This window comes from Salvelinus sp. IW2-2015, linkage group LG21, assembly GCF_002910315.2.
Source record: "Salvelinus sp. IW2-2015 linkage group LG21, ASM291031v2, whole genome shotgun sequence".
In the NCBI taxonomy this organism is placed as follows: domain Eukaryota; kingdom Metazoa; phylum Chordata; class Actinopteri; order Salmoniformes; family Salmonidae; genus Salvelinus; species Salvelinus sp. IW2-2015.
In genome coordinates, this window is record NC_036861.1 from 6789355 (window position 1) to 6813762 (window position 24408).

The 24408-nt window shown below is 41.5% G+C and overlaps 1 protein-coding gene across 5 annotated transcripts in view; it reads right to left on the bottom strand.

Moving 5' to 3' along the window:
• Window positions 1-259: 259 nt before the first annotated feature.
• LOC139022732 (zinc finger protein 22-like) overlaps window positions 260-24408 on the bottom strand; it is a 24970-nt gene continuing 821 nt past the window's right edge. For 2 of the 5 annotated variants that reach the window (XM_070433843.1, XM_070433842.1), the window contains exons 2-3: window positions 8452-8607; window positions 260-459 (exon numbers count right to left, since the gene is read on the bottom strand). In XM_070433843.1, coding sequence (XP_070289944.1) covers window positions 404-459; window positions 8452-8607 — 212 coding nt within the window. In that variant the 3' untranslated portion in view covers window positions 260-403. Of the gene's footprint in view, window positions 460-5928; window positions 6269-7010; window positions 8608-24408 lie in introns of those variants that run through there. The other 3 variants (XR_011473782.1, XR_011473783.1, XM_070433841.1) reach the window with 3 other exon arrangements.

The following is a 24408-nucleotide window of genomic DNA, read 5'->3' on the forward strand; positions in this document are numbered from 1 at the left end:
GTCACCATAATACATTTACTTTGTATAGTGCTTTTCATGACATTTAAAAAAAAATGTAAATAATGATGTACAATAAAAATAACATACATTAAAAATGAATCATAGGTAAACTAACAATATTGTAGACTTGATGCTAAATACAGATTTTTCAGCTTTAGTGTGTATATCGTATCTATTTAGTTATGTTAGGAAGTTTGCCATCTTTATGACCGGCCCTGGTAACTTCACCCCAACTTCTCTTCTCCCCAGAACACAGTAACTTAACAACATAAGTGTTTTTCTGACATTTTGGGGAAATTTAAGGGAAAATAAAAAATACAGCCGTAGAAGAGCCTCAAGTCCCATGTGGACGTCCTCGAGGGCGTGGATGTTCTCCCCATCAAAGGCCAGCGGGATTTCACTCTCATGGTGAAATGGATTTCCACCGATGTGCAGTAAAGGAGTGAAGAGCGGTGAAATCTGTGTCAACAAAAGTAAGWAAAGATTAATACACATACAATTAACAAAGAACATAACAAATGTTCAGCTGTAGTTTTATATAAGCATGCACACCTATGTTTAGGAAGAAACAGATGATTGGTGCATAGGCATACCATGTCACGGACATAAAGGCCACTCGGGTCCTCATTGAAGAGGTAGGGCAAGAGCAGAATCGCTGCTGTGGTCTCCAGTCTTAGTAAAGTAAAGCAATGATCTTACTACACTTGCTAATTTCATTACAAAATATATTAGAGAAAGGGAAGGAATAACAGCAAATACCTCTTCTGTATTGTCCTTCAGGGGCTGTCAAAATAGCAGGATGATGTCCTCACCCCTGCCTTGCCTCTCTATCTCTGAGAGTCCTTGAATTATATTTTTGTCTATATCCATTACATGGACTTGATTCATTTATGAGAAGATCTGAAAAGATAATTTGCACACATTTGTATGCTAATAGATGTCAGTTTGTATTGACTGCTATGTAGGTTAAATGTACACTTCAAATGCAGCTGTCCTACAACATATCTGTACCTTCTTCTTGATCCCAATTGCATTGTGTCCATGTTCTGTCCTATAAGAATTTCAAAGGAAGAGAAAATGTGTCAAAGAATAGTCTTACAAGTATCAATATATATATTTATATATATTAAATAAATATTGAAAGATAAATGGCATCGACATACAATTTAATGCAAAATAGAAGAATATATTGGAGAAAGCACTAGCCCATACAGTACTGCCATACAGTAACAGTACTGCCATACAGGCCTAATATCACATTTCAAGATATCTTTGTACACAAATTGTTTAATATTTTATCAGGCTGACTTGAAAGATTATACGCAACATTTTGCTGCGTGGCAATACTGTGTTTGGATTCTGAAGGGCATTTATACAAAAGAGGTAGTCTAGAAACTGTATTAATACCATTATGCATTTGAATCCCATCTACAGCTACCATCTAAGCTATTAATTTCCCTCCACAAGGGGGCGGACATGTAACGCTTCCAAAATGGGACAGTATTGTACATGTAACGTTTCCAAAATGGGATAGTATTGTACATGTAATGTTTCCAAAATGGGATATTATTGTACATGTAACGTTTCCAAAATGGGATAGTATTGTCCATGTAACGTGTCCAAAATGGGATAGTATTGTCCATGTAACGTTATGCCCCCTTGTGAGTTAATAGTATTGCATGCTGTAGCAGGCTATATAAAGAGGAAGACCTCCATTGACGATTCAGTTCGTTGTAACATCTCGTCTGGACAGGTCACCGTCCTTAGTTAGTAAGTTAGTTGATTAACGTTAGCTAGTTCATTCTCACAAAAGTGAGAACTGCTCTAGATTGGAAACTTACGTTAATGAGTGTAAAGCCATGTTGGCTTTATGGAAACGATTTACAATATATGGGAAAGAATATAGTTCAGGGAAATAATCCAAACCTAGTTCTGCCTAGTTAGGACATAACGTTAGCTAGCTAGATAACGGTACTGTACTCTAGCTCATACAACGCCGACGGTCAAACCCGACTTTCTAATATCTACGGTAATTAACTATAGTAACGTTATGGAAGATATTCACAGAAAACCATCATTGTCTTCGTTATTCATTATTATTATGTTATATTATTATTATAGAAATTATTTCGAGACATATTCAGAGCCAAACATCAACCCAACTTAACCTTTTGAACTGTTGTCGCATCCAAACTTGTAACCATCGTTTTCAGTTGTAATTGCGAAGTTCCCGGAAGAAGTCCAGCAACAACGGAGGTTCCTCGATCAAGTCAGCTGCTGCTGCTCCAATACAGTATGAGGTGAGACGGTGAACTGACGTTGAACTGGGCAGTCAGCTGCTGCTGCTCCAATACGTATGGGTTGAGACGGTGAACTGATGTTGAACCGGGCAGTCAGCTGCTGCTGCTCCAATAAAGTATGAGGTGGACGGTGAACTGATGTTGAACCAGGAGTCAGCTGCTGCTGCTCCAATACAGTATGAGGTGAGAAGGTGAACTGATGTTGAACTGGGCAGTCAGCTGCTGCTGCTCCAATAGGATGAGGTAGACGGTGAACTGGCGTTGAACTGGGCAGTCAGCTGCTGCTGCTCCAATACAGTATGAGGTGGACTGTGAACTGATGTTGACCGGCAGTCAGCTGCTGCTGCTCCAATATAGTGTGAGCTGAGACGGTGAACTGATGTTGAACTGGGCAGTCAGCTGCTGCTGCTCCAATATAGGATGAGGTGAGACGGTGAACTGGCGTTGAACTGGGCAGTCAGCTTGCTGCTGCCCAATACAGTATGAGGTGAGACTGTGAACTGATGTTGACCTGGCAGTCAGTGCTGCTGCTCCAATATAGTGTGAGCTGAGACGGTGAAACTGATGGTTGAACCGGGAGTCAGCTGCTGCTGCTCCAATACAGTATGAGGTGAGACGGTGAACTGTGTTGAACCGGGCAGTCAGCTGCTGCTGCTCCAATACAGTATGAGGTGAGACGTTGAACTGGGCAGTCAGCTGCTGCTGCTCCAATACAGTATGAGGTGAGACGGTGAACTGATGTTGAACCGGGCAGTCAGCTGCTGCTGCTCCAATACAGTATGAGGTGAACGGGAACTGGATGTTGAAGCGGGCGTCAGCTGCTGCTGCTCCAATACAGTATGAGGTGAGACGGTGAACTGACGTTGAACTGGGCAGTCAGCTGCTGCTGCTCCAATACAGTATGAGGTGAGACGGTGAACTGACGTTGAACTGGGCAGTCAGCTGCTACTGCTCCAATACAGTATGAGGTGAGACGGTGAACTGACGTTGAACTGTGCAGTCAGCTGCTGTAGAGTCAATGTGGAGACTATATACAGGGGGTACCGGTACAGAGTCAATGTGGAGACTATATACAGGGGGTACTGGTACAGAGTCAATGTGCGGGGGCACCAGTTAGTCGAGGTAATTGAGGTACATGTAGGTAGAGTTATTAAAGTGGCTATGCATAGATGATAACAGAGAGTGGGGGGCGGGCTTCCTCTGACACCGCCTGGTATCGAGGTCCTGGATTGCAGGAAGCTTGGCCCAAGTGATGTACTGGGCTGTACGAACTACCCTCTGTAGTGCCTTGTGGTCGGAGGCAGATCAGTTGCCATACCAGGCAGGTATGCAACCAGTCAGGATGCTCTCGATGGTGCAGTTGTAGAACCTTTTGAGGATCTGAGGACCCATGCTAAATCTTTTCAGTCTCCTGAGGGGGAATAGGTTTTGTCGTGCCCTCTTCATGACTGTTTTGGTGTGCTTGGACCATGATAGTTTGTTAGTGATGTGGACACCAAGGTACTTGAAGCTCTCAACCTGCTCCACTACAGCCCCGTCGATGAGAATGTGGGTGTGCTCGGTCTTCTTTTCCTGTAGTCCACAATCATCTTCTTTGTCTTGATCACGTTGAGGGAGAGGTTGTTTTCCTGGCACCACACAGCCATACCTCCTCCATATAGGCTGTCTCCTCATTGTTGGTGATCAGGCCTACCACTGTTGTGGCATCGGCAAACTTAATGATGGTGTTGGAGTCATGCCTGGCCGTGCAATCATGAGTGAACAGGGAGTACAGGAGGGGGCTGAGCACGCACCCCTGAAGGGCCCCTGTGTTGAGGATCAGCGTGGTGGATGTGTTGTTACCTACCCTTAAAAAACATGAGCTGGCGCACACCCAGAAAAAATGTGTGTGTAGAGGTGCTGACTAACAGCGAATAAACTATCAAAATAAAGAAAGTCACACACTCCATCCCAGCAATTTAATGGGTTTTTACCAACATTTCGGCATCACTGTGCCTTCTTCAGGGTGATGTCATGAATACTTGAACCAGGTTATGTAGACAAACAGTGCAATTAGTGCAACCAATGACAATAGTGAGGGGTGTGTCATAATGATTAAGTTAATAAAAATTAATTAGTGAAACTGTTAAAAAAATACTATATGGCATATAAATATATTACGCTATTGTTATCATATAGAAACATCATGGAATATTGTACATCATATTAGCATCAACATACATTGTTTCATTCAATTTCACATAATAAGGATATTTCATATTTTCAAGTTCAGAAGTCAGAACCCATCACCTGCTATGTAAAAGAGACAGAATAATGCACAATGGTCAATGCTATCCGGGATCCTTGGGACATCCCTAACCGCAACCCTAACCCCTACCATAACCATTTTAAATGTCAAAGGCCCATCCTGTTAGATCTGAACCTAATGGAGCTTAGTGATCAGATGACAGAAGTCACATTTAGGTGCAACTGAGGCCATAGATGCTCCATATCCATTAATTTGAGTGTTTTATATAATATGACTAAATATATTATATTATATATTTATTTCTGTGTTGCAAGAAATGGAACGGCAAGGCTGCAGAGCTGTGGGAGACAACCTCAAGCCCCTGGTAGAGCCGGGGTTGGTGTTTACCGCTCCACCAGCAGAGCTGTGGGAGACCACCTCAAGCCCCTGGTAGAGCCGGGGGTGGTGTTTACCGCTCCACCAGCAGAGCTGTGTGAGACCACCTCAAGCCCCTGGTAGAGCCGGGGGTGGTGTTTACCGCTCCACCAGCAGAGCTGTGGGAGACCACCTCAAGCCCCTGGTAGAGCCGGGGGTGGTGTTTACCCGCTCCATCCAGCAAGGCTGTGGGAGACCACCTCAGCCCCTGGTAGAGCCGGGGGTGGTGTTTACCTCCACCAGCAGAGCTGTGGGAGACCACCTCAAGCCCCTGGTAGAGCCGGGGGTGGTTTACCACTCCACCACAGAGCTGTGGGAAACCACCTAAAGCCCCTGGTAGAGCCGAGGGTGGCGTTTACCACTCAACCAGCAGAGCTGTGGGAGACCACCTCAAGCCCCTGGTAGAGCCGGGGGTGGCGTTTACCACTCCACCACGCCTTCAGCAGGCTGGAAAAGTGGGATTGATCTGGTTGATCCATGTGATAGTTTCAGTTTTTAGTAGTTGAATCCTTTAACATATTGTTGATTTCAAAAAATTTCATCTTCAACAAATGGACTGGGTTGGTTGAAAAGTGATACTAAACATACATACCATAGTGGAAGATTTACTGAATTTACACTAAGATGGACCAAATTATGTGTTGCTTTGGCACATATTTGTTCATTGGTTTTGCAAGAGTCTGTTGATAGGTCAGTCATTGGGTTCATTTGTTTTGCAATATGTTCAAATCAAATCAAGCTTTATTTATACAGTATATTTCAGACATGGATGCAACACAATGTCTTCTCAGGAAAAAACATTGAAAATAAACAAATATTTAATACAAACATAAGAGGATGAAAAAACATCATTAAAATTATAGCTCACAACTGTGCAGGGGGAGAGGGGTGGGGGTGCTAAGGATATTCACATATATCTACACTTTCATACACACCCAATTTTTTGTATTTTATTTTATCTCTCCCCCTCCTTTTCCCCTTTCCTCTCTTCTACGTCAGTTTCAGCATTACGGACATGGGTGTATCTGTGGTCCATTTGGCCTGTCCCACACCTTCCTTCAGTGATGGGTTGTGAGTGGCTCTGTTAATGAACTTCTGGCCAATGGTTGACTGTCTATTGCTGATTGATGTCAGTCCAGATATGCTGTTAACATAGTGATTGCTGATGTATCTTGTAAGCCATTTTTGTTGCCATGTTTTGGTTTATCTGTAGCCGATTGATCTGCTGTGGTGAAGCTGTTATCCAGGCTGGTAGGGTGTATTCAAAGAGGGATCGGATGTAGCTGATGTAGACTTTCAGCACTGTCTGACACAAATTAAAAAAAATGAAAATAAACAGAAATATTTAGTACACAACAAACAGAAGACTAACAACTGAAAGACTAATGAGCACCCTAAGGAAATGCCAACAAAAGAAAAACCCACACCAAAAGACAGGAAGTGGAGCAACTAAAGGTGTTGACTCTCCACATCTATCAGACAACTGGAGCACTGGGCCAGACACTCTTAAATAGAACCTGGACCAGCTCAGGTGAAACACCTTCCCACTAACGAGCTGGACAAGCCAGCACAGGTGTAACACATACTGACTAACGAGGTGACACCAATCAGTGCGTCCTACGTGCTAACGAGCTATACTTGCTAATGAGCTATACTTGCTAACGAGCTATACTTGCTAACGAGCTATACTTGCTAACGAGCTATACTTGCTAACGAGCTATACGTGCTAACGAGCTACACGTGCTAACGAGCTACACGTGCTAAAGTCCAACCTCAAAACATAAATGGAAAAACCAACACGTGCTAAAGTCCAACCTCAAAACATAAATGGAAAAACCAAAGCTTGTAACACCTTCCCCCTTAAGACAAATATATCCTATATTTTTATTGGAAAAGTTTGCTCACCACCAACAGAAAACAACTTCCATTTCACATAATCAACTACAATGCTTCTACAATATAAACAGTGTCTACTGGCTGTCAACAAATAAAAACAAGAAAAAACACATATTTCTAAATAATAATATACAATCGTATTATTTTTAAAATCCTTTTTCTTTCAATAGAATCCTAAAACCTACTAGCTTCTAGAACTCTCCTCTTCCTAAAACTCACTAGCTTCTAGAACTCTCGTCCCCTTGGAACGAGCCCAAAAAAAACTAGTCTCCAATACGGAAAAACATGCAGTCAAAATAAATTGTGATCCATGGCAAATCACTGGCTAAACGCAAAACTTGTTGACTGCCCACCCTTGAGACAATCAGCAACCAACTCCTGCAATATCCGTAGTAACTTTCCACCTCACTTCTCTCTCCCTTTTCAGGGTTCACTCGATAGGCATGTTGTTGGATCGGGCCCAGTCCCCAATGTCATGCATTTGGGTTGGCACATCTGAGAATGAATCCTAATATTCTAAAAGCAGGGCAACATTGTCAATATAATTGTACCCGAAAATGGTCAGCTGGTTGCATAAATAATTATGATTACTAAATGCTACATAAATTGTAAATATGAAAATCAAAACCAAATGTTCACCCCTTTGTTAATATGTATTGGCAATACTTCATTTAAGGGCGAGGCATGGAATAATAAAACATATTTTGTCAGGCTGAATGTTTGAAATTTGAGTAGGTGATTTGAGTCATGCTTCTTCAGTAGTGGAATGAAGACAATTAGCATTTGAATGTTGTCAAGAAATCCTGGAGTGATGTCAGATTGTTAATAACATTGATTATAGACCAATTCATTATACTGCTTTCATGTGTGTATATACATCATATTACATGTATTTTTTTAAACAAGCTGCTTTTTCAACTTGTAGAAAACAGCTAGCTACATTTTGAAGTGTTGCATTTTGATTAAAGTGGGTCACCAACGCAGTAAGTGTTTTTTGTTAGTCACTTTTTGTTAAATAATACTCTTTCAAGTCAGAGCCTGGATTTTCCCCTGAGGCTAATATCCATATCATGCTGCAATCAATTGAACAGGGCAAACGATAAGGTAGAACATAATTAAAATACTCCTACTACAATGTTAAAACATTCTACATTGTGACCTCATTAAAATACTCCTACTACAATGTTAAAACATTCTACATTGTGACATTAAAATACTCCTACTACAATGTTAAAACATTCTACATTGTGACATTTTTAAAATACTCCTACTACAATGTTAAAACATTCTACATTGTGACATCATTAAACTACTCCTACTACAATGTTAAAACATTCTACATTGTGACATTATTTCATTGATATCATGAAACAACTCCTTCATGTATTTTCTGATGTTTGATCAGAGATCTTTTACTAGAGTATCTCTRGTCACATTGATTACAGCTATGAGGTTTCTCTCCTGTGTGTGTTCTCTGGTGTGAAGTCAGAGAGCTAGATATAGTAAAACTCTTCCCACATTGATCACAGCTATAAGATTTCTCTCCTGTGTGTGTTCTCTGGTGTATTTTAAGTTCTGATGAAGATGTGCAACCTTTCCCACAGTCAGAGCAGCAATGAGATTTCTTCTCTGTGGGTCTCTGCTGGTGTTTCTTGAGGTGTTTTGATGTGGAGAGACTCTTCTCTGCCTCTTCAGCATCATGAGGTTGTTGAGGCTCCCCAGAGGATCCACGATAGTCACGTCTCTCTCCTGTGTGAACAAAAAGTCATACAGATGGTTTAAGGCCCACAACAGCAAAAATCCACTGTAAAAAGGTGATGCCAACAGCGTAGCCATTATCTTGTACAAACAATGACGTCTGTAATGAATGTTCATTATTTGACATTTGTCTTAAGACAGTCAAGTGAACAACAAGTCATATTTAGTCTTGTTTTCACATTAGTAGTAACATCGACGATTGTATGCTAGAATACGTTTTTAAAGTTGTTGAAATCCTAAGCAGTGTGCCAGACAACTTTTGGTCTCCAATATAGGCACCTTTCTGTAGGTCTATGTTGTTGTTAGGTGAAGTTATGTGTCCTATAGTAGGTATATGGTATAACTAGCGGTTTCCGCATTAGCTTGGAGGAGTTTCTGCAACCAAATTGCGTTTTAGCAAACACAAAGGGCAGAGAGCGATGCAGAGAGCGATGCACCTATTTGGGGATGTCTGATAGTATTTACACACCACCACTTATGATTTGTGGAGCTTCTCAAAGTAATTTTCTCTTCACCTCAAACAGCAAGTAAACAAAGTCTTACTAAAATCAAATTGGCGAATGACAATAGTTCCTCAAAGTATTTGTAAAATATTTCCAGCTCTCACTCTTGGTAAACACTTGACATGAAAGAGAAAAATGTTATGCTCTGATCCAGTGGAAATGTCATAAAATACCTGATTACTTCTTATCCCTTACACAAATAGCCTACAGCTGTGTCTGTCCCAAACTCACTGGCGCGGGAAACTGAGGGCCCAGAATATTTTAAATCAAGTTTCGGATCGACCTAGGTGATAGAACATGAAACATTGTATCAACTATGTAGACAGGCCATGAGCAGCCAATGTGATTTATTTTTATCTGGATATTTTCTAGCTGTTTTTATTTGTTGGCTTTATGTAGGCTATTTTTACATAGTTGGCAATGGCAATAAAAGTTATTTAGATTTGTATAATTTTCATTTAGATAGAATGTAGATTAATCACAGATAATGATTTTGAGATAAAGACTATTATAATTATTATTACTATTACAAATTAAATGAAATTGTTCCAGTAAAATGTGAATATGAAAATCATAACTGGCACCAGATCAGTAGAAATGGTCAGATAAATTGGCACTACAAATGGAAAAGGTTGCCGACTGCTGTTGTAGCCTATTACTGGAAACTTCAGGAGCATAACGTCAGAATTTACGAAGGCCAGCAGCAGCGGGAGGAGGAAGAGTTTTTTTCTTATGGTTAGGCTATCTTGATCTCTGGTTCCCTCAAGTCATTTGTGTGTCTCAATTATTTAATAAAAACGGGTGATTCCTATGTTGATGATGTAAAGAATATTTGCTGCTCTGTGGTGTGTAATGAGGAGCAATCAGACGCTGCACGCATTTATGAAATTGCTTATTCCAGTTACTAATAAACATGCACCCATTAAGAAAATGACTGTAAAAGCTGTTAAATCCCAGTGGATTGATGAGGAATTGAAAAATGGTATGGTTGAGAAGGATGAGGCAAAAGGAAAGGCAAATAAGTCTGGCTGTACAACCGATTGGCAAACATCCTGCAAATTGAGAAATCATGTGACTAAACTGAATAAAAAAAAGAAAAACGACACAATGAAACAAAGATAAATTTGTTTCGTACTTCGCTCCGCAGGTAGTATAACTTTTCATTACATTTCATTATAGTACAACGGTTTGATTTGTCTGATCTTAGCAATTTCTTCTTAGCTAGCTACATAGCCGTCTTTGTATCAAAGACAATTGCGTAATTATCGTAATTCGTCGCCCTAACGTAGTCAACACTGCTATCTGGCCAGCGGCTAGCCAGCTAGCCAGCTAGCAAACGCCCACCGTCTACCGAATAGCAGCACTGTAGAAACTATTACATTCAACGGAACGACTTGATTGGTGTAGTGTTAGCTAGCTACATAGTTGTCTTTGCTGTCTTCGTATCCACAATTGTGTAGGTTCAGAGCGTGTAGATTTTAAGAGTGATTATCTTTGAATTTAACCGGGCTAGCTAGCCAGCTATTGTCGTCCTTAACGTAGGATAACTGCTAGCCAAGCCAACAGCCAACAGCTGCCAGCCAACAGCTAGCAACGTCTACCGAATAGAACTTCGCATTCAACAACCGGTCGCATTCCGCTTTCGGCTCACAGGCTGTATCACAATTTCATTTATTTCCAATACAATCGGTTTTATTTGTTTTGGATTTTTGATTTTTTGTTGTTATTAGTTTTCTGTAAGTGATATTGTTTTTTTTTGAAGTGTGAAGCATTTATTTTACTTCTTGTCTATTTTCATTATTTTATAATTTTTTTTCTGTTATCTTTTTTTTTTTGTATGTTTGCATGTCCATTTTTCTTATAGGATTCTGTTGTTTTGTATATATTTCTTGTTTAGATTTATATTGTTTTTATTTGATTTTTATATATGTACCTTTTTTTTTGTGTAAGTTATTTTTATTTTGATTTCTCTTACTTATAAACCATCGGTTGATTTCAAATATTTGGAATTTATTTTCTTTGGTACTATTAATTATTATTTGTTTTTCTTGTTATTTTTATTCTTTTACTTTTTATAAGAATGGTAATATCAGCTTATCTTATTTATCTGCTCGAAATGTTTTGTGTTGAATTGTTTTTTTCTGGGAGGTTATTGAAGTGGACCGATGGTGTTTTTGTCTTAGATTCTTTATTTTCTTTGGGCTTGATTTAGTCCATAGTAATTTTTATATTATGTTATCGATTTAATATGATGGTTTTTGTTCGTATTAATTCTTTATTTATGTTTTTTATATTTTTTTTTGTTTGTTTGTTCGTATGGTGTTCGACGTCATTTACTTTAGTTATATAATTAAAATTCTCTATGATTATATTTATGTTTTTAGATTCTGATATTTTGTTTATTTAGTATTTGTATTTTGACTGATGTATTTTCTTATGAGCATTTTACTGTGTTTGATTTTTTGAGTGTGATTGTATTTATTTATTTTTAAAACGTACTATTTGTTTTAGCTTATCGTGTTGATATTTTTATTTGTTTTTTATAGAGATTATTCGTTGGTGGTATTTTTCTGATTTGATTTTATTAGTTTAATATGGTTTTGTGTGTTTATTTCCTTGTTGTATTACATTATGCATATATTTGGTTTTTATAGTGTTCAGTTTTTTGTTATTTTTTGTTTTTGTTTCGTCAGATATTTTATTTAGATTTTTTTATTGATGGATATTATTTTGATTTTATACTTTTTTGTTTTTTGTTTGGTCTGATCATGTACGATTTGGATTTTTATTATTTGTTTTTTGTTGTTTTTGTTTTGAGGTGTCTGTTTTTTTTGTTTTGTTATTTTTTTGTATTGGTTTTTTTCAGTATTTTATGTATTTTAAGTTTGATTTTTATTTATTGTATTTATTTTTTTTTTTTTTTGTGATTATAGTCTTTCGTGGGTCTATATTCAATTAGTATTTTTCTTTGTATTTTGTATTCTTTATGTCGATAGTTTGTAGTCGTATTATTTTTAATTTAGCTATTTGTTTTTTGGAATTGAATGCTCATTGGTTTCTTTTGTCTAGGTATCTTTTTTGTGTTTTATAGTTCATCGGGTATTATTATCTTATATATTTTTATTTTTGTTGTTTGTTATTTTAATACAAGAGACATATTCTCCCTTTATTTGATTATTATGAAGTTTTTTTTTTTAATTGGTTTAGTGTATTTTTTTGGATACTTATTTGTTATAAAATAATTTTTTACATTGGTATATTTTATATGCATGTTTTTTATTCTCTGAGTTTTTATTTTAGATTGTTTGGTGTGTTCTTTGTTTGTTTTATTTTGCTTTGGTATGCCCCACCCTTCTAGCTACATAGCCGTCTTTGTATCAAGATAATTGTGTAGTCTAGAGCGATTTTTCTAGGTTAGCTAGCCAGCTTTTTTCGCCCTTTTAACGTAACTTAACGTAATCAACACTGCTAGCTAGCCAGCTAGCCACCGAATAGGCAGCACTGTAGAAACTATTACACTCAACGGAACGACTTGATTAGTGTAGTGTTAGCTAGCTACATAGTTGTCTTTGCTGTCTTGTATCTAAGATAACTGTGGAAGTCTAGAGTAATTTCCGGTTTTCTAGGTTAGCTTTTCTAAGTTAGCTTCTTCTAGGTTAGCGATTTTCTAGGTTAGCTAGCCAGTCTATTTTTCGCCCTTTTAAACGTAACTTAACGTAATACAACACTGCTAGCTAGCCAGCTAGCCACCCGAATACAGCACTGTAGAAACTATTACATTCAACGGAACAACGGAACGACTTGATTAGTGTAGTGTTAGCTAGCTACATAGTTGTCTTTGCTGTTCTTTGTATCTAAGACTACTGTGGAGTCTAGAGTAATTTCGGTTAGCTAGCCAGCTTTCAAACAAAGTCAACAACGCAGGCACTGCTAGCTAAGCCTACATCAGCAGTACTGTTTCATTTAATCATCTTAGTCAATAAGATTTTTTTGCAACGTAGGCTTAACTTTCTGAAACATTCGAAGGTGTAGTCCTTGTCATTCCAATATCTTTGCATTAGCGTAGCCTCTTCAGTAGCCTGTCAACTAGTGTTTGTCTATCCCTGTTCTCTCCTCTCTGCACAGACCATACAACCGCTCACACCGCGTGGCGCGGCCACCCAGCCTGGTGGTCCCAGCGGCGCACGACCCACGTGGAGTTCCTGGTCTCCGGTAGCCTCTGGAACTGCCGATCTGTGGCCAACAAGGCAGAGTTCATCTCAGCTAGCTTCCTCCAGTCCTCGACTTCTTGGCACTGACGGAAACATGGATCACCACAGATAACACTGCTACTCTACTGCTCTCTCTTCGTCCGCACGTGTTCTCCACACCCGAGAGCTTCTGGTCAGCGTGGTGGTGGCACCGGGATCCTCATCTCTCCCAAGTGGTCATTCTCTCTTTCTCCCTTACCATCTGTCTATCGCCTCCTTTGAATTCCATGCTGTCACAGTTACCAGCCCTTTCAAGCTTAACATCTTTATCATTTATCGCCCTCCAGGTTCCCTCGGAGAGTTCATCAATGAGCTTGATGCCTTGATATAGCTCCTTTCCTGAGGACGGCTCACTCTCACAGTTCTGGGCGACTTTAACCTCCCCACGTCTACCTTTGACTCATTCCTCTCTGCCTCCTTCTTTCACTCCTCTCTTCTTTTGACCTACCCTCTCACCTTCCCCCCTACTCACAAGGCAGGCAATACGCTTGACCTCATCTTTACTAGATGCTGTTCTTCCACTAACCTCATTGCAACTCCCCTCCAAGTCTCCGACCACTACCTTGTATCCTTTTCCTCTCGCTCTCATCAACACTTCCACACTGCCCTACTCGGATGGTATCGCGCCGTCAACCTCCGCTCTCTCTCCCCGCTACTCTCTCCTCTTCCATCCTATCATCTCTTCCCTCTGCTCAAACCTTCTCCAACCTATCTCCTGACTCTGCCTCCTCAACCTTCCTCTCCTCCTTTCTGCATCCTTTGACTCTCTATGTCCCCTATCCTCCAGGCCGGCTCGTCCTCCCCTCGCTCCGTGGCTCGACGACTCATTGCGAGCTCACAGAACAGGCTCCGGGCAGCCGAGCGGAAATGGAGGAAAACTCGCCTCCTGCGGACCTGGCATCCTTTCACTCCCTCCTCTCTACATTTCTCCTCTGTCTCTGCTGCCAAAGCCACTTTCTACACTCTAAATCCAAGCATCTGCCTCTAACCCAGGAAGCTCTTTGCCACTTCTCCTCCCTCCTGAATCCTCCTCCCCTCCCCCTCCTCTCCTCTGCAGATGACTTTCGTCAACCATTTTGAAAAGAAGGTCGACGACATCCGATCTCGTTTGCTAAGTCAAACGCACCGCTGGTTCTGCTCACACTGCCCTAACCTGTGCTCTGACTCTTTCTCCCCTCTCTCTCCAGATGAAATCTCGCGTCTTGTGACGGCCGGCCGCCAAACAACCTGCCCGCTTGACCCTATCCCTCCTCTCTTCTCCAGACTATTTCCGGAGACTTCTTCCCTTACCTCACCTCGCTCATCAACTCATCCTGACCGCTGGCTACGTCCCTTCCGTCTTCAAGAGAGCGAGAGTTGCACCCTTCTGAAGAAACCTACACTCGATCCCTCCGATGTCAACAACTAACAGACAGTATCCTTTCTTTCTTTTCTCTCAAAACTCTTGAACGTGCCGTCCTTGCCAGCTCTCTGCTATCTCTCTCAGAATGACCTTCTTGATCCAAATCAGTCGGTTTCAAGACTAGTCATTCAACTGAGACTGCTCTTCTCTGTATCACGGAGGCGCTCGCACTGCTAAGCTAACTCTCTCTCCTCTGCTCTCATCCTTCTAGACCTAATCGGCTGCTTCGATACTGTGAACATCAGATCCCTCTCACCCTCTCCGAGTTGGGCATCTCCGGCGGGCCCACGTTGGATTGCGTCGCTACCTGACAGGTCGCTCCTACCAGGTGGGCGTGGCGAGAATCTGTCTCCTCAACGCGTTCTCACACTGGTGTCCCCAGGGCTCTGTTCTGGCCTCTCTGTTCTCGCTATAACACCAAGTCACTTGGCTCTGTCATAACTCACATGGTCTCTCCTATCATTGCTATGCGACGAACACAATTAATCTTCTCCTTTTCCCTTCTGATGACCAGGTGGCGAATCGATCTCTGCATGTCTGGCAGACATATAGTGTGGATGAGGATCACCACCTCAAAGCTGAACCTCGGCAAGACGGAGCTGCTCTTCTCCGGGGAAGGACTGCCCGTTCCATGATCTCGCCATCACGGTTTGACAACTCCATTGTGTCCTCCTCCCAGAGCGCTAAGACCTTGGCGTGATCCTGGACACACCCTGTCGTTCTCAACTAACATCAAGGCGGTGGCCCGTTCCTGTAGGGTTCATGGCTCTACAACATCGCAGAGTACGACCCTGCCTCACACAGGAAGCGGCGCAGGTCCTATCCAGGCTACTTGTCATCTCCCGTCTGGATTACTGCAACTCGTGTTGGCTGGGCTCCTGCCTGTGCATTAAACGCCTTACAACTCATCCAGAACGCGCAGCCCGTCTGGTGTTCACCTCCCAAGTTCTCTCACTTCACCCGCTCCTCCGCTCCCTCCACTGGCTTTCCAGTTGAAGCTCGCATCCGCTACAAGACATGGTGCTTGCCTACGGAGCTGTGAGGGGAACGGCACCTCAGTACCTTTCAGGCTCTGATCAGGCCTACCCACAAACTAGGGCACTGCGTTCATCCACCTCTGGCTGCTCGCTCCTACCACTGAGGAAGTACAGTTCCGCCGCCAGCCCCAGTCAAATACTGTCGCTGCTCTGGCCCCCAATGGTGGAACAAACTCCCTCACGACGCCAGGCACGCGGAGTCAATACCCCACCTTCCGGAGACACTGAAACCCCACCTCTTTAAGGAATACCTAGGATAGGACTAAAGTACGCTTCTGACCGCCCCCCCCCCCCCTTAAAAGATTTAGATGCACTATTGTAAGTGGCTGTTCCACTGGATATCATATAAGGTGAATGCACCAATTTGTAAGTCGCTCTGGATAAGCAGCGTCTGCTAAATGATTAAATGTAAATGTAAATGTATAATGACACAAAGAATGATAGTAAAAAGCTTTGGAGACTTACATACAATTTTGGGAAAAATTAACTAGAACTCAGATGGCTCATTCATCACAAGCCACCTACTTTTATGATTTTTCCCATTGGCAAGATTAGCAAACTTAGGCATGACATACCAGCAACAAACGCTGACACTACAATCCCAAGTATATCTGACCAAATCATGAAAGACAAGCAAATTGTAATTTAGAATTCGTAAAGTCAGTGTGGAAGAGGTGAAGAATTATTGTTTGTATATCCACAACGACAGCCACCGGGGTCTGACAATCTCGATGGAAAATTACTGAGGATAATAGGGACTATATTGGCATCCTATTTTCCGTATCTTTAATTTAAGCCTATAGAGAGCGTTGCCGTCAGGCCTGGAGGGAAGCTATCATTCCACATGCGCTATGCTCTGCATAGTTAGTTCAGGTAAAATGTTGCTCTTATTCAGCATTCTGTGACAAAAACAAGCTACATATGGACAGTACTAAATAACTGACTCTGGAATGACAAAGCGCTCGGTAACCTATTTGGAAATGGGACAAACGGACCCCTTCTGTGGTAAAGACTGGGACGATTTGTAATCAAATTAATTCCCAGGAACGGGGTTCATATGAACCACGGAGACTGTGTGGGATAATAACATGGCGTGTCCAACCCTGCTTGTTCTCTGACTCCACTACCAACCAACAATCTCCAACAGGGCCTTTAACCTGTATCACTAGACCTTCATAGTGAGCTACAGGTAGGATCAGCAATGAATCCAAATAATGAGCCACCTATGGGAGGGGTAACCCTTTGTGGCAAATCTCTCAACGTATTACTGCTACCTGGGAGATTGAATCATACCTTGAACATCGTTCACAACCCTCGTCGGATGTGGCAGGCTTGCAACTATTAAGACTACAAAGGGAAGCAAGCCGATAGCTGCCAGTGACACGAGCCTAACCAGACGAGCTAAATCACTTCTATGCTCACTTCGAGGAAAGTAACACTGAACATGCATGACAGCATCAGCTGTTCCGGACGACTTTCTGAATCCAGCTCTCCGCAGTCCGATGTGAGTAAGACTTTAAACAGGTTAACATTCACAAGGCCAAGGGCCAACGGATTACACGGTCGTGTATCAAGCATGTGCTGCAACTGGAAGGGTTTCACTGAATTTTCCCCTGTCTTGAGTCTGTATCCCAATGTTTCAAGCAGAACAACATAGTCGCTGTGCAAGAACACTAAGATAATCTGCCTAAAATGGCATACCGACCGTAGCACTTCACGTCTGTAGCCATGAAGTGGCTTTGGAAGGCTGGTGTGTGGCTCACATCAACACCATTATCCCAGAAACCCTGGACCCACTCCAATATGCATACCGCCCCAACAGATCCACAGATGATGCAATCTCTCATTGCACTCCACACTGCACTTTCCCACCTAACAAAAGGAACACCCATGTGAGAATGCTATTCATCGACTACAGCTCAGCGTTCAACACCATAGTACCCTCAAAGCTCATCACTAAGCTAAGGACCCTGGGACTAAACACTGAGCACGCCCCCATTCTCATCGAAGGGGTTGTAGTGGAGCAGTTGAAAGCTTCAAGTTCCTTGGTATCCACATCCTTGGTGTCCACATTATAGGCTTAGTTAACTGGTGAACTGTTGAAATCATGGAAACATAATGACGATTCTAATTCTAGATTTGGAATAGAATGTCCAGAACCTTGAATATATTGTTGTTTGACTACCAATTAATAAACCAGGGAGGAATTACTGACAGAGTAGGAGCATGGTGGAGACATCCAAGAGAGGGAAATCAGGAAGGGAAATGACAGCAAGTAATGCAGACGAAAGGGATAACAAGTTGGTGAAGCAACAGATGTGCTGGAATGAGAACAATATAGATGGAATGAGAACAATATAGATGCTACTTTGAGAACACAAACTCTCACATCTTTCACAGCACAGAGCGAGGGAGTCCAGGCGATGACTGGAGGAGCAATGGAGGAAGTACTATAGGATTCTCTTGGCGTGAGTACAGTTGTTGAGACTGAGTGGACGATGGTGAAGAACAGTGGAGTGAAAAGGGCTAAAGTTGGTAATTAACAGCAGTTTAGGGTTGGAGTGGGAATCATCAGCAAGGATGTTTTTGTGGGTGACCTGTTAACGGTCTCAAAGATGGTGAAGGATGAATTGGGTAAAGTGGAATCAGTTCGAGTGACCAGGAGCGGTATGATACTGATTGTGTGTCAACAGCGCAAAAGGAGAAAGCTTTATGTGGTTTAGGTTAAACATTTCAGGTAGACGCACGTTGATTAAAATGAATGATAGACGGAAGGTTTTACTGTGGTTTGGTGAAGTGGTTCTCCCATCTTATGTAAAACCTGGGTAAGTGAGATATACAGAAGCCGCTGCAGTGTTACAATTGTAAAAAAGTTTGGACATGTGGCAAGTGTTTGTCGAAGGAATAAATATGTCGTAGTCAGATGAAGCATGTTGTAATTGTGATGGGAATCACGTTCCCGAGTTCCCGGAGTGCCCTGTACGGATGAAGGATGTCATAGTAGCTAGGATGATCAGGCCCATCCAGCAGGTGTCCTATGTGGCGGCAGTGAAAATAGCTGAAGGAGTAGAGAGGAGAAGGTAGTTCATGTCCCACAGTCTGCAGTGAAGCCATGCAGGAGAAGGATCCCAACACACTAATAGTGAACAAGTTGGACTTTGTTGTGTTTATAGAGCAAGTGATAAATTGCATTAATAAATTATTATTAACCTTCGTCCAAAACAAGCAGTTTCCGCATTAGCTTGTAGGAGTTTCTACAATAAAATTGTGTTTGCATTGCCCTCACTGCAGCAGTGATAAATTGAGTTAATAATGAACTAATAAAACATCTAAGAAGCTAGACATCATTGTGAAGGCGGCAAATAGATTTCTGGATCTCCAGGACTTCAGACGAAATGTTACAGGGAGTACTGAATGAAGACGTTCCACCCCTCCCTGGTTCCTGAACCTGTGTAGGGATCTGAATAGTACCATCTTTGTTTGAAATTCAGGGTAGTGGTTCGTGTTAATTTTACATAATTAGTATGATTTGCTAATCCAAATTCTTTTGGCGTTTTGGATATTTTTTACAACCCRGTACAGTAGGTGGCAGCAATACACCTGATGAGTGTAGTCTGACAATAAACCTCAGAGAAGAAGACATGGTAGGAACCAAAGTGTTGGTCAGTGTTTCCAGTTGACCCTAATTAGATGTTACATTACATGTTGTTTTCTTACTTCATGTAGCCGGCTAGCTACCCAACATATTCATACTTCGCTTACTCCTCTCTGATAAGATACCGCTGCACAAACATGCTTATCTAGGCCTACCAGCACTGGTACCAGGCAGTATTAGCTAGCTACGTTTGACTCTTAATAATACATTTAGCAAGCTAGCTAGCCCGCTAACTAGCATTTAGCAGCTAACATTATTTGAGCAACACCTTGCTAAGAAAATAAAATATTTTGCCTTTAATGTAATGGCATGAAAATAATTGCCAGAATATTATACAATGACTTATCAACAGCTGTAACAATTTGACCCCAACAGGAAATCTACACTGGCAGTTATAGAAAGAACCATTTGCTATATAACCATTGATTCTTGAAGAATATAACTTATAAATGCCTCAAATGTTTCAACTGTATTACCCCGACCAGAAACCAAAACATAAGCTCGTATAACGCCACTGTTTGTAAACAAATACTATATGGCTGAGGAGTAGGGTCAATCCAAGCGTTCTGACCTCACAATGACAGTAAAGCACCCAAGCTAACTGGCTAACGTTGGATAGCTTGCTAGACAAATCAGAGAAAACCTCACTCTTACCATTTTACTTGCCCTCGCAGAGCTGGTTAGGCTGTTTTCATGTTATCCAGAGCGTTGGTCCCATGTGAGAGACGCAGACTCGGTCTTAACCTTTAAGTCTTTACTGAAGACTTATCTCTTCAGTAGGTCATATGATTGAGTGTAGTCTGGCCCAGGAGTGTGAAGGTGAACGGAAAGGCTCTGGAGCAACGAACCGCCCTTGCTGTCTCTGCCTGGCCGGTTCCCCTCTCTCCACTGCGATTCTCTGCCTCTAACCCTATTACAGGGGCTGAGTCACTGGCTTACTGGTGCTCTTTCATGCCGTCCCTAGGAGGGGTGTGTCACTTGAGTGGGTTGAGTTACTGACGTGATCTTCCTGAGAGAGATACCCAGGTCCTCAGAGCCAGGTCATTTCCAGGTAGTCAGGAGCAGGTCATTTACCCAGGTCGTCAGGAGGCCAGGTCGTTTCCCCAGGTCATCAGGAAGCCAGGTCATTTACCCAGTCGTCAGGAGCCAGGTCATTTACCCAGGTCGTCAGGAGCCAGGTCATTTACGCAGGTCGTCAGGCAGCCAGGTCATTTACCCAGATGTCAGGAGCCAGGTCATTTACCACAGGTCCGTCAAAGGAGCCAGGTCATTTACCTAGGTCGTCAGGAGCCAGGTCAATTTCACCCAGGTCGTCAGGAGCCAGGTCATTTACCCAGGTCGTCAGGAGCCAGGTCATTTACCCAGGTCCTCTAGGAGCCAGGTCAATTTACTCAGGTCGTCAGCAGCCAGGTCATCAGGAGCCAGGTCATTTACCCAGGTAATTTGCCAAGGGTTGGTCAGGAAGCCAGTCGCATTTACCGCCGGTCATCAAGGACCGGTCATTTTCCCCAGGTAGTCAGGAGCCCAGGTCATCTTACCCAGGTTCGTCCAGGAAGCCAGGTCCATTTACCCAGGTCGTCCAGGAGCCAGGTCATTTAACCCAGGTTGTCAGGAGCAAGGTCATTTACCCAGGTCATCAGGAGCCAGGTCATTACCCAGGTCGTCAGCAAGCGGTCCACCATAGTCAAGATCACATCCCCCATTGCCAAATGTGGTTTATTTTCTTTCCTATCCAAATGAGGCACAAACTTATCACACAAGTCAGAGTTATTCTTATAAATCTTATTCACTTATTAATAAGGGTCAATACAACGCACAACATATAAAGTGAATCCAACTGAGTGATCTACGCTAATCGATGGCTGGTCGCCAATACCCCAGATGATCGTTGAGAGCCAACGAGAACAAAAGTTCACAAAGGTCCTTTCAACCTACATGAACGAACACAGATGTATAGAAGGTTAAGATTTGTATGAAAGATACTTATAGTTCTCAGCAGAAAGTATATGCGTAAAAACAAGTACTCTTTGGTGTAGAGATCAGGGGTCGCTGGCCCTGGGGTCATCTCTTCCCTGGTACCATATAGAACAGAAACCATTAACTCATTGCTCTGGAATGCGGTCTCTTTAGGTTTTAATACCCAAAAGACATTGTAAATCTCCTGTCAGTGTTATCTCCCAGAGGCCCCATCCTCAGTAGAACACACAGACACAATAGTTTCTAAGAACCCTCTATTCTGTTGCATAAACAACCATTTGATGGCAATAAAAGTTATTATAACATAATGTTTGCAGTTTTTGCTCTGTGTCCACTGAACGTTGACTAATAACAACTGGGACCTAAAGACACCCACCATGAGACCGCACTAAATCTGCCCAAGAAGGAGGGAAACAAAAGAAAAAACCCCACCAACCTTAAAGACAGGAAGCAAACCAAAAAGGTGGAGCAACTCTAAAGTGTTGGACTCTCCCACATCTATCAACAACTGGACGCCACTGGGCCAGAACTCCTTAACTAGAAACCTGGACCAGCCTCCAGGTGGAAACCACCTTCCCACTAACGAAGAGGGAACAAGCCAGCACAGGTGGAACACATACTGACTTAACGAGGTGACCAACCAATTAGTGGAACCCTACGTGCTAACGAGCTGGAAGTCCAACCTCAAAACATAAATGGAAAAACCCAAAGCCTGTAACACCTTCCTTAAGACAACAAATATATCCTAATATTTTTTGTTGGCAACATGTTTGCTCATGCTCAACCCAACAGAAAACAACTTCCATTTTCACATAATCAACTACAATTGCTTCTACAATTATAAACATGGTGTCCCTACTGGCTGTCAAAATTAAAAACAAGAAAAAACACATATTTCTAAATAATAATCATACAATAGTATTCTTTTTAAAACAATCCTTTTTCTTTCAATCGAATCCTAAAAATACCAACTCAGCTTCTAGAACTCTCGTCCCCCTTGGAACGAGCCCCCCAAAAATTGTCTCCAATACAGAAAAACGTGCAGTCAATATAAATTATGATCCTATTGCAAACGCACTGGCTAAACGCAAAAGTTGTTGACTGACCAACCGCTTGAAGAATCAGCAACCAACTCCTGCAAATTATCCGTAGTAACTTCCCTTTAACTTCTCTCTCTTCTTTTCAGGGTTACTCAAATAGGCCATGTTGTTGATCGGGCCCAGTCCCAATGTCATGCATTTGGTTAGCACATCTGAGAATTAACCCTGATATTCTATAAAGCAGGGCAACATTGTCAATATAATTGTAACCAAAAATGGTCAGCTGGTTTGCATAAATAATATGATTTACTAACTGTTACCATGAATTGTAAATATCAAAACCAAATGTAACCCCTTTGTTAATATGTATTGGCAATAACTTCACTTAAGGGTGAGGCATGGAATAATAAAACATGTATCTTTTGTCAGGCTGAATGTTTTGAAATATGAGGTATTTGAGTTATGCTTCTTTCAGTAGTGGAATAGACAATTAGCATTTGAATGTTGTCAAGAAATACTGGAGTGATCTCCAAGATTGTTAATAAATTGATTAGTACAAATTTATTATACTGGCTTCAATGTGTGTATATACACAAACATCTGCAACCAAATTATCATAATTAGAATGTCTTTTTTTTTAAACAAGCAGCTTTTTCAACCTGTAGAAAACAGCTACTAACATTGAAAGTGCTATCATTTTGATCTAAAAGGTGGGTCACCAACCGCAGTAAGTGTAACATAGTTCTTTTTTTGTTAGTCACTTTTTTGTTAAATAATACTCTTTCAATTCAGAGCCTGGATTTTCCCCTGAAGGCTAATACCATATCATGCTGCCAATCAATTGAAAACAGGGCAAGGGATAAGGTAGATCACATCATTAAAATACTCCAAGTTAACATTTATTGTGGACATCATTAAAAATACTCCTACTATCAATGTTTAAAACATTCTACATTGTGACATCATTAAAATACTCCTCAATTTAAAACATTCTACATTGTGACATTATTTCAATTGAATATCATGCAAACAACTTCTTCAGTAATGCATTTTCTGATGTTTGATCAGCATATCTTTTTATCAGAGTATCTCTTGGTCACATTGAATCACAAGCTATAGGTGTCCTCTCCTGTGTGTGTTCTCCTCTGGTGTGAAGTCAGGTGGCTAGATATGGAAACCTCTTCTCACATTCGATCACAGCTATAAGGTTTCCTCTCCTGTGGTGTATTCTCCTGTGTATTTTAAAGTTCTGATGAAGATGTGCAACTTTCCCACAGTCAGAGCACGCAATGAGATTTATTCCCTGTGGTTCTCTGCTGGTGTTTCGAAGTGGAGAGACTCTTCTCTGCTCAATCAGCATCATGAGGTTGTTGAGCCCCCCCAGAGGATCCACGATAAGTCACGTCTCTCTCCTGTGTGAACAACAAGTCAGACAGATGGTTTAAGGCCGCACACAGCAGAAAATTCCACTGTAAAAGGTGATGTTGTAGCCATGATGTTGTACAAACAATGACGTCTGTAATGAATGTTCATTATTTGACATTTGTCTTAAGATTGTCAAGTGAAACAACAATAGTCATATAACTGTAAGGTAACTTATTGAAAAGGTCAATACTTATTCATGCTCCAACATTTGTCATAATTATTTAAAGGCAGTTCATTTGTATCCCGCTCTCCCGTTGGAACTTCCGGCTGCCATATTTTCCCCCATTTTTCAAAATCTGAAAACGTTAAAGCCACGCCCATTTTCCCCGAAGGATTGCATTATGGTCCCTAGTACTGCGTGTATACTTCATATTTTGGCGAATTTTAGTACGACATCCGGGAACTTTTGGCATAACTAACTACATCATACTATGAACAATAAGTAGACTATATATCAATTTACCTTCAAAATAGTGCAGTTAGTATGAGTATACTAACCACAG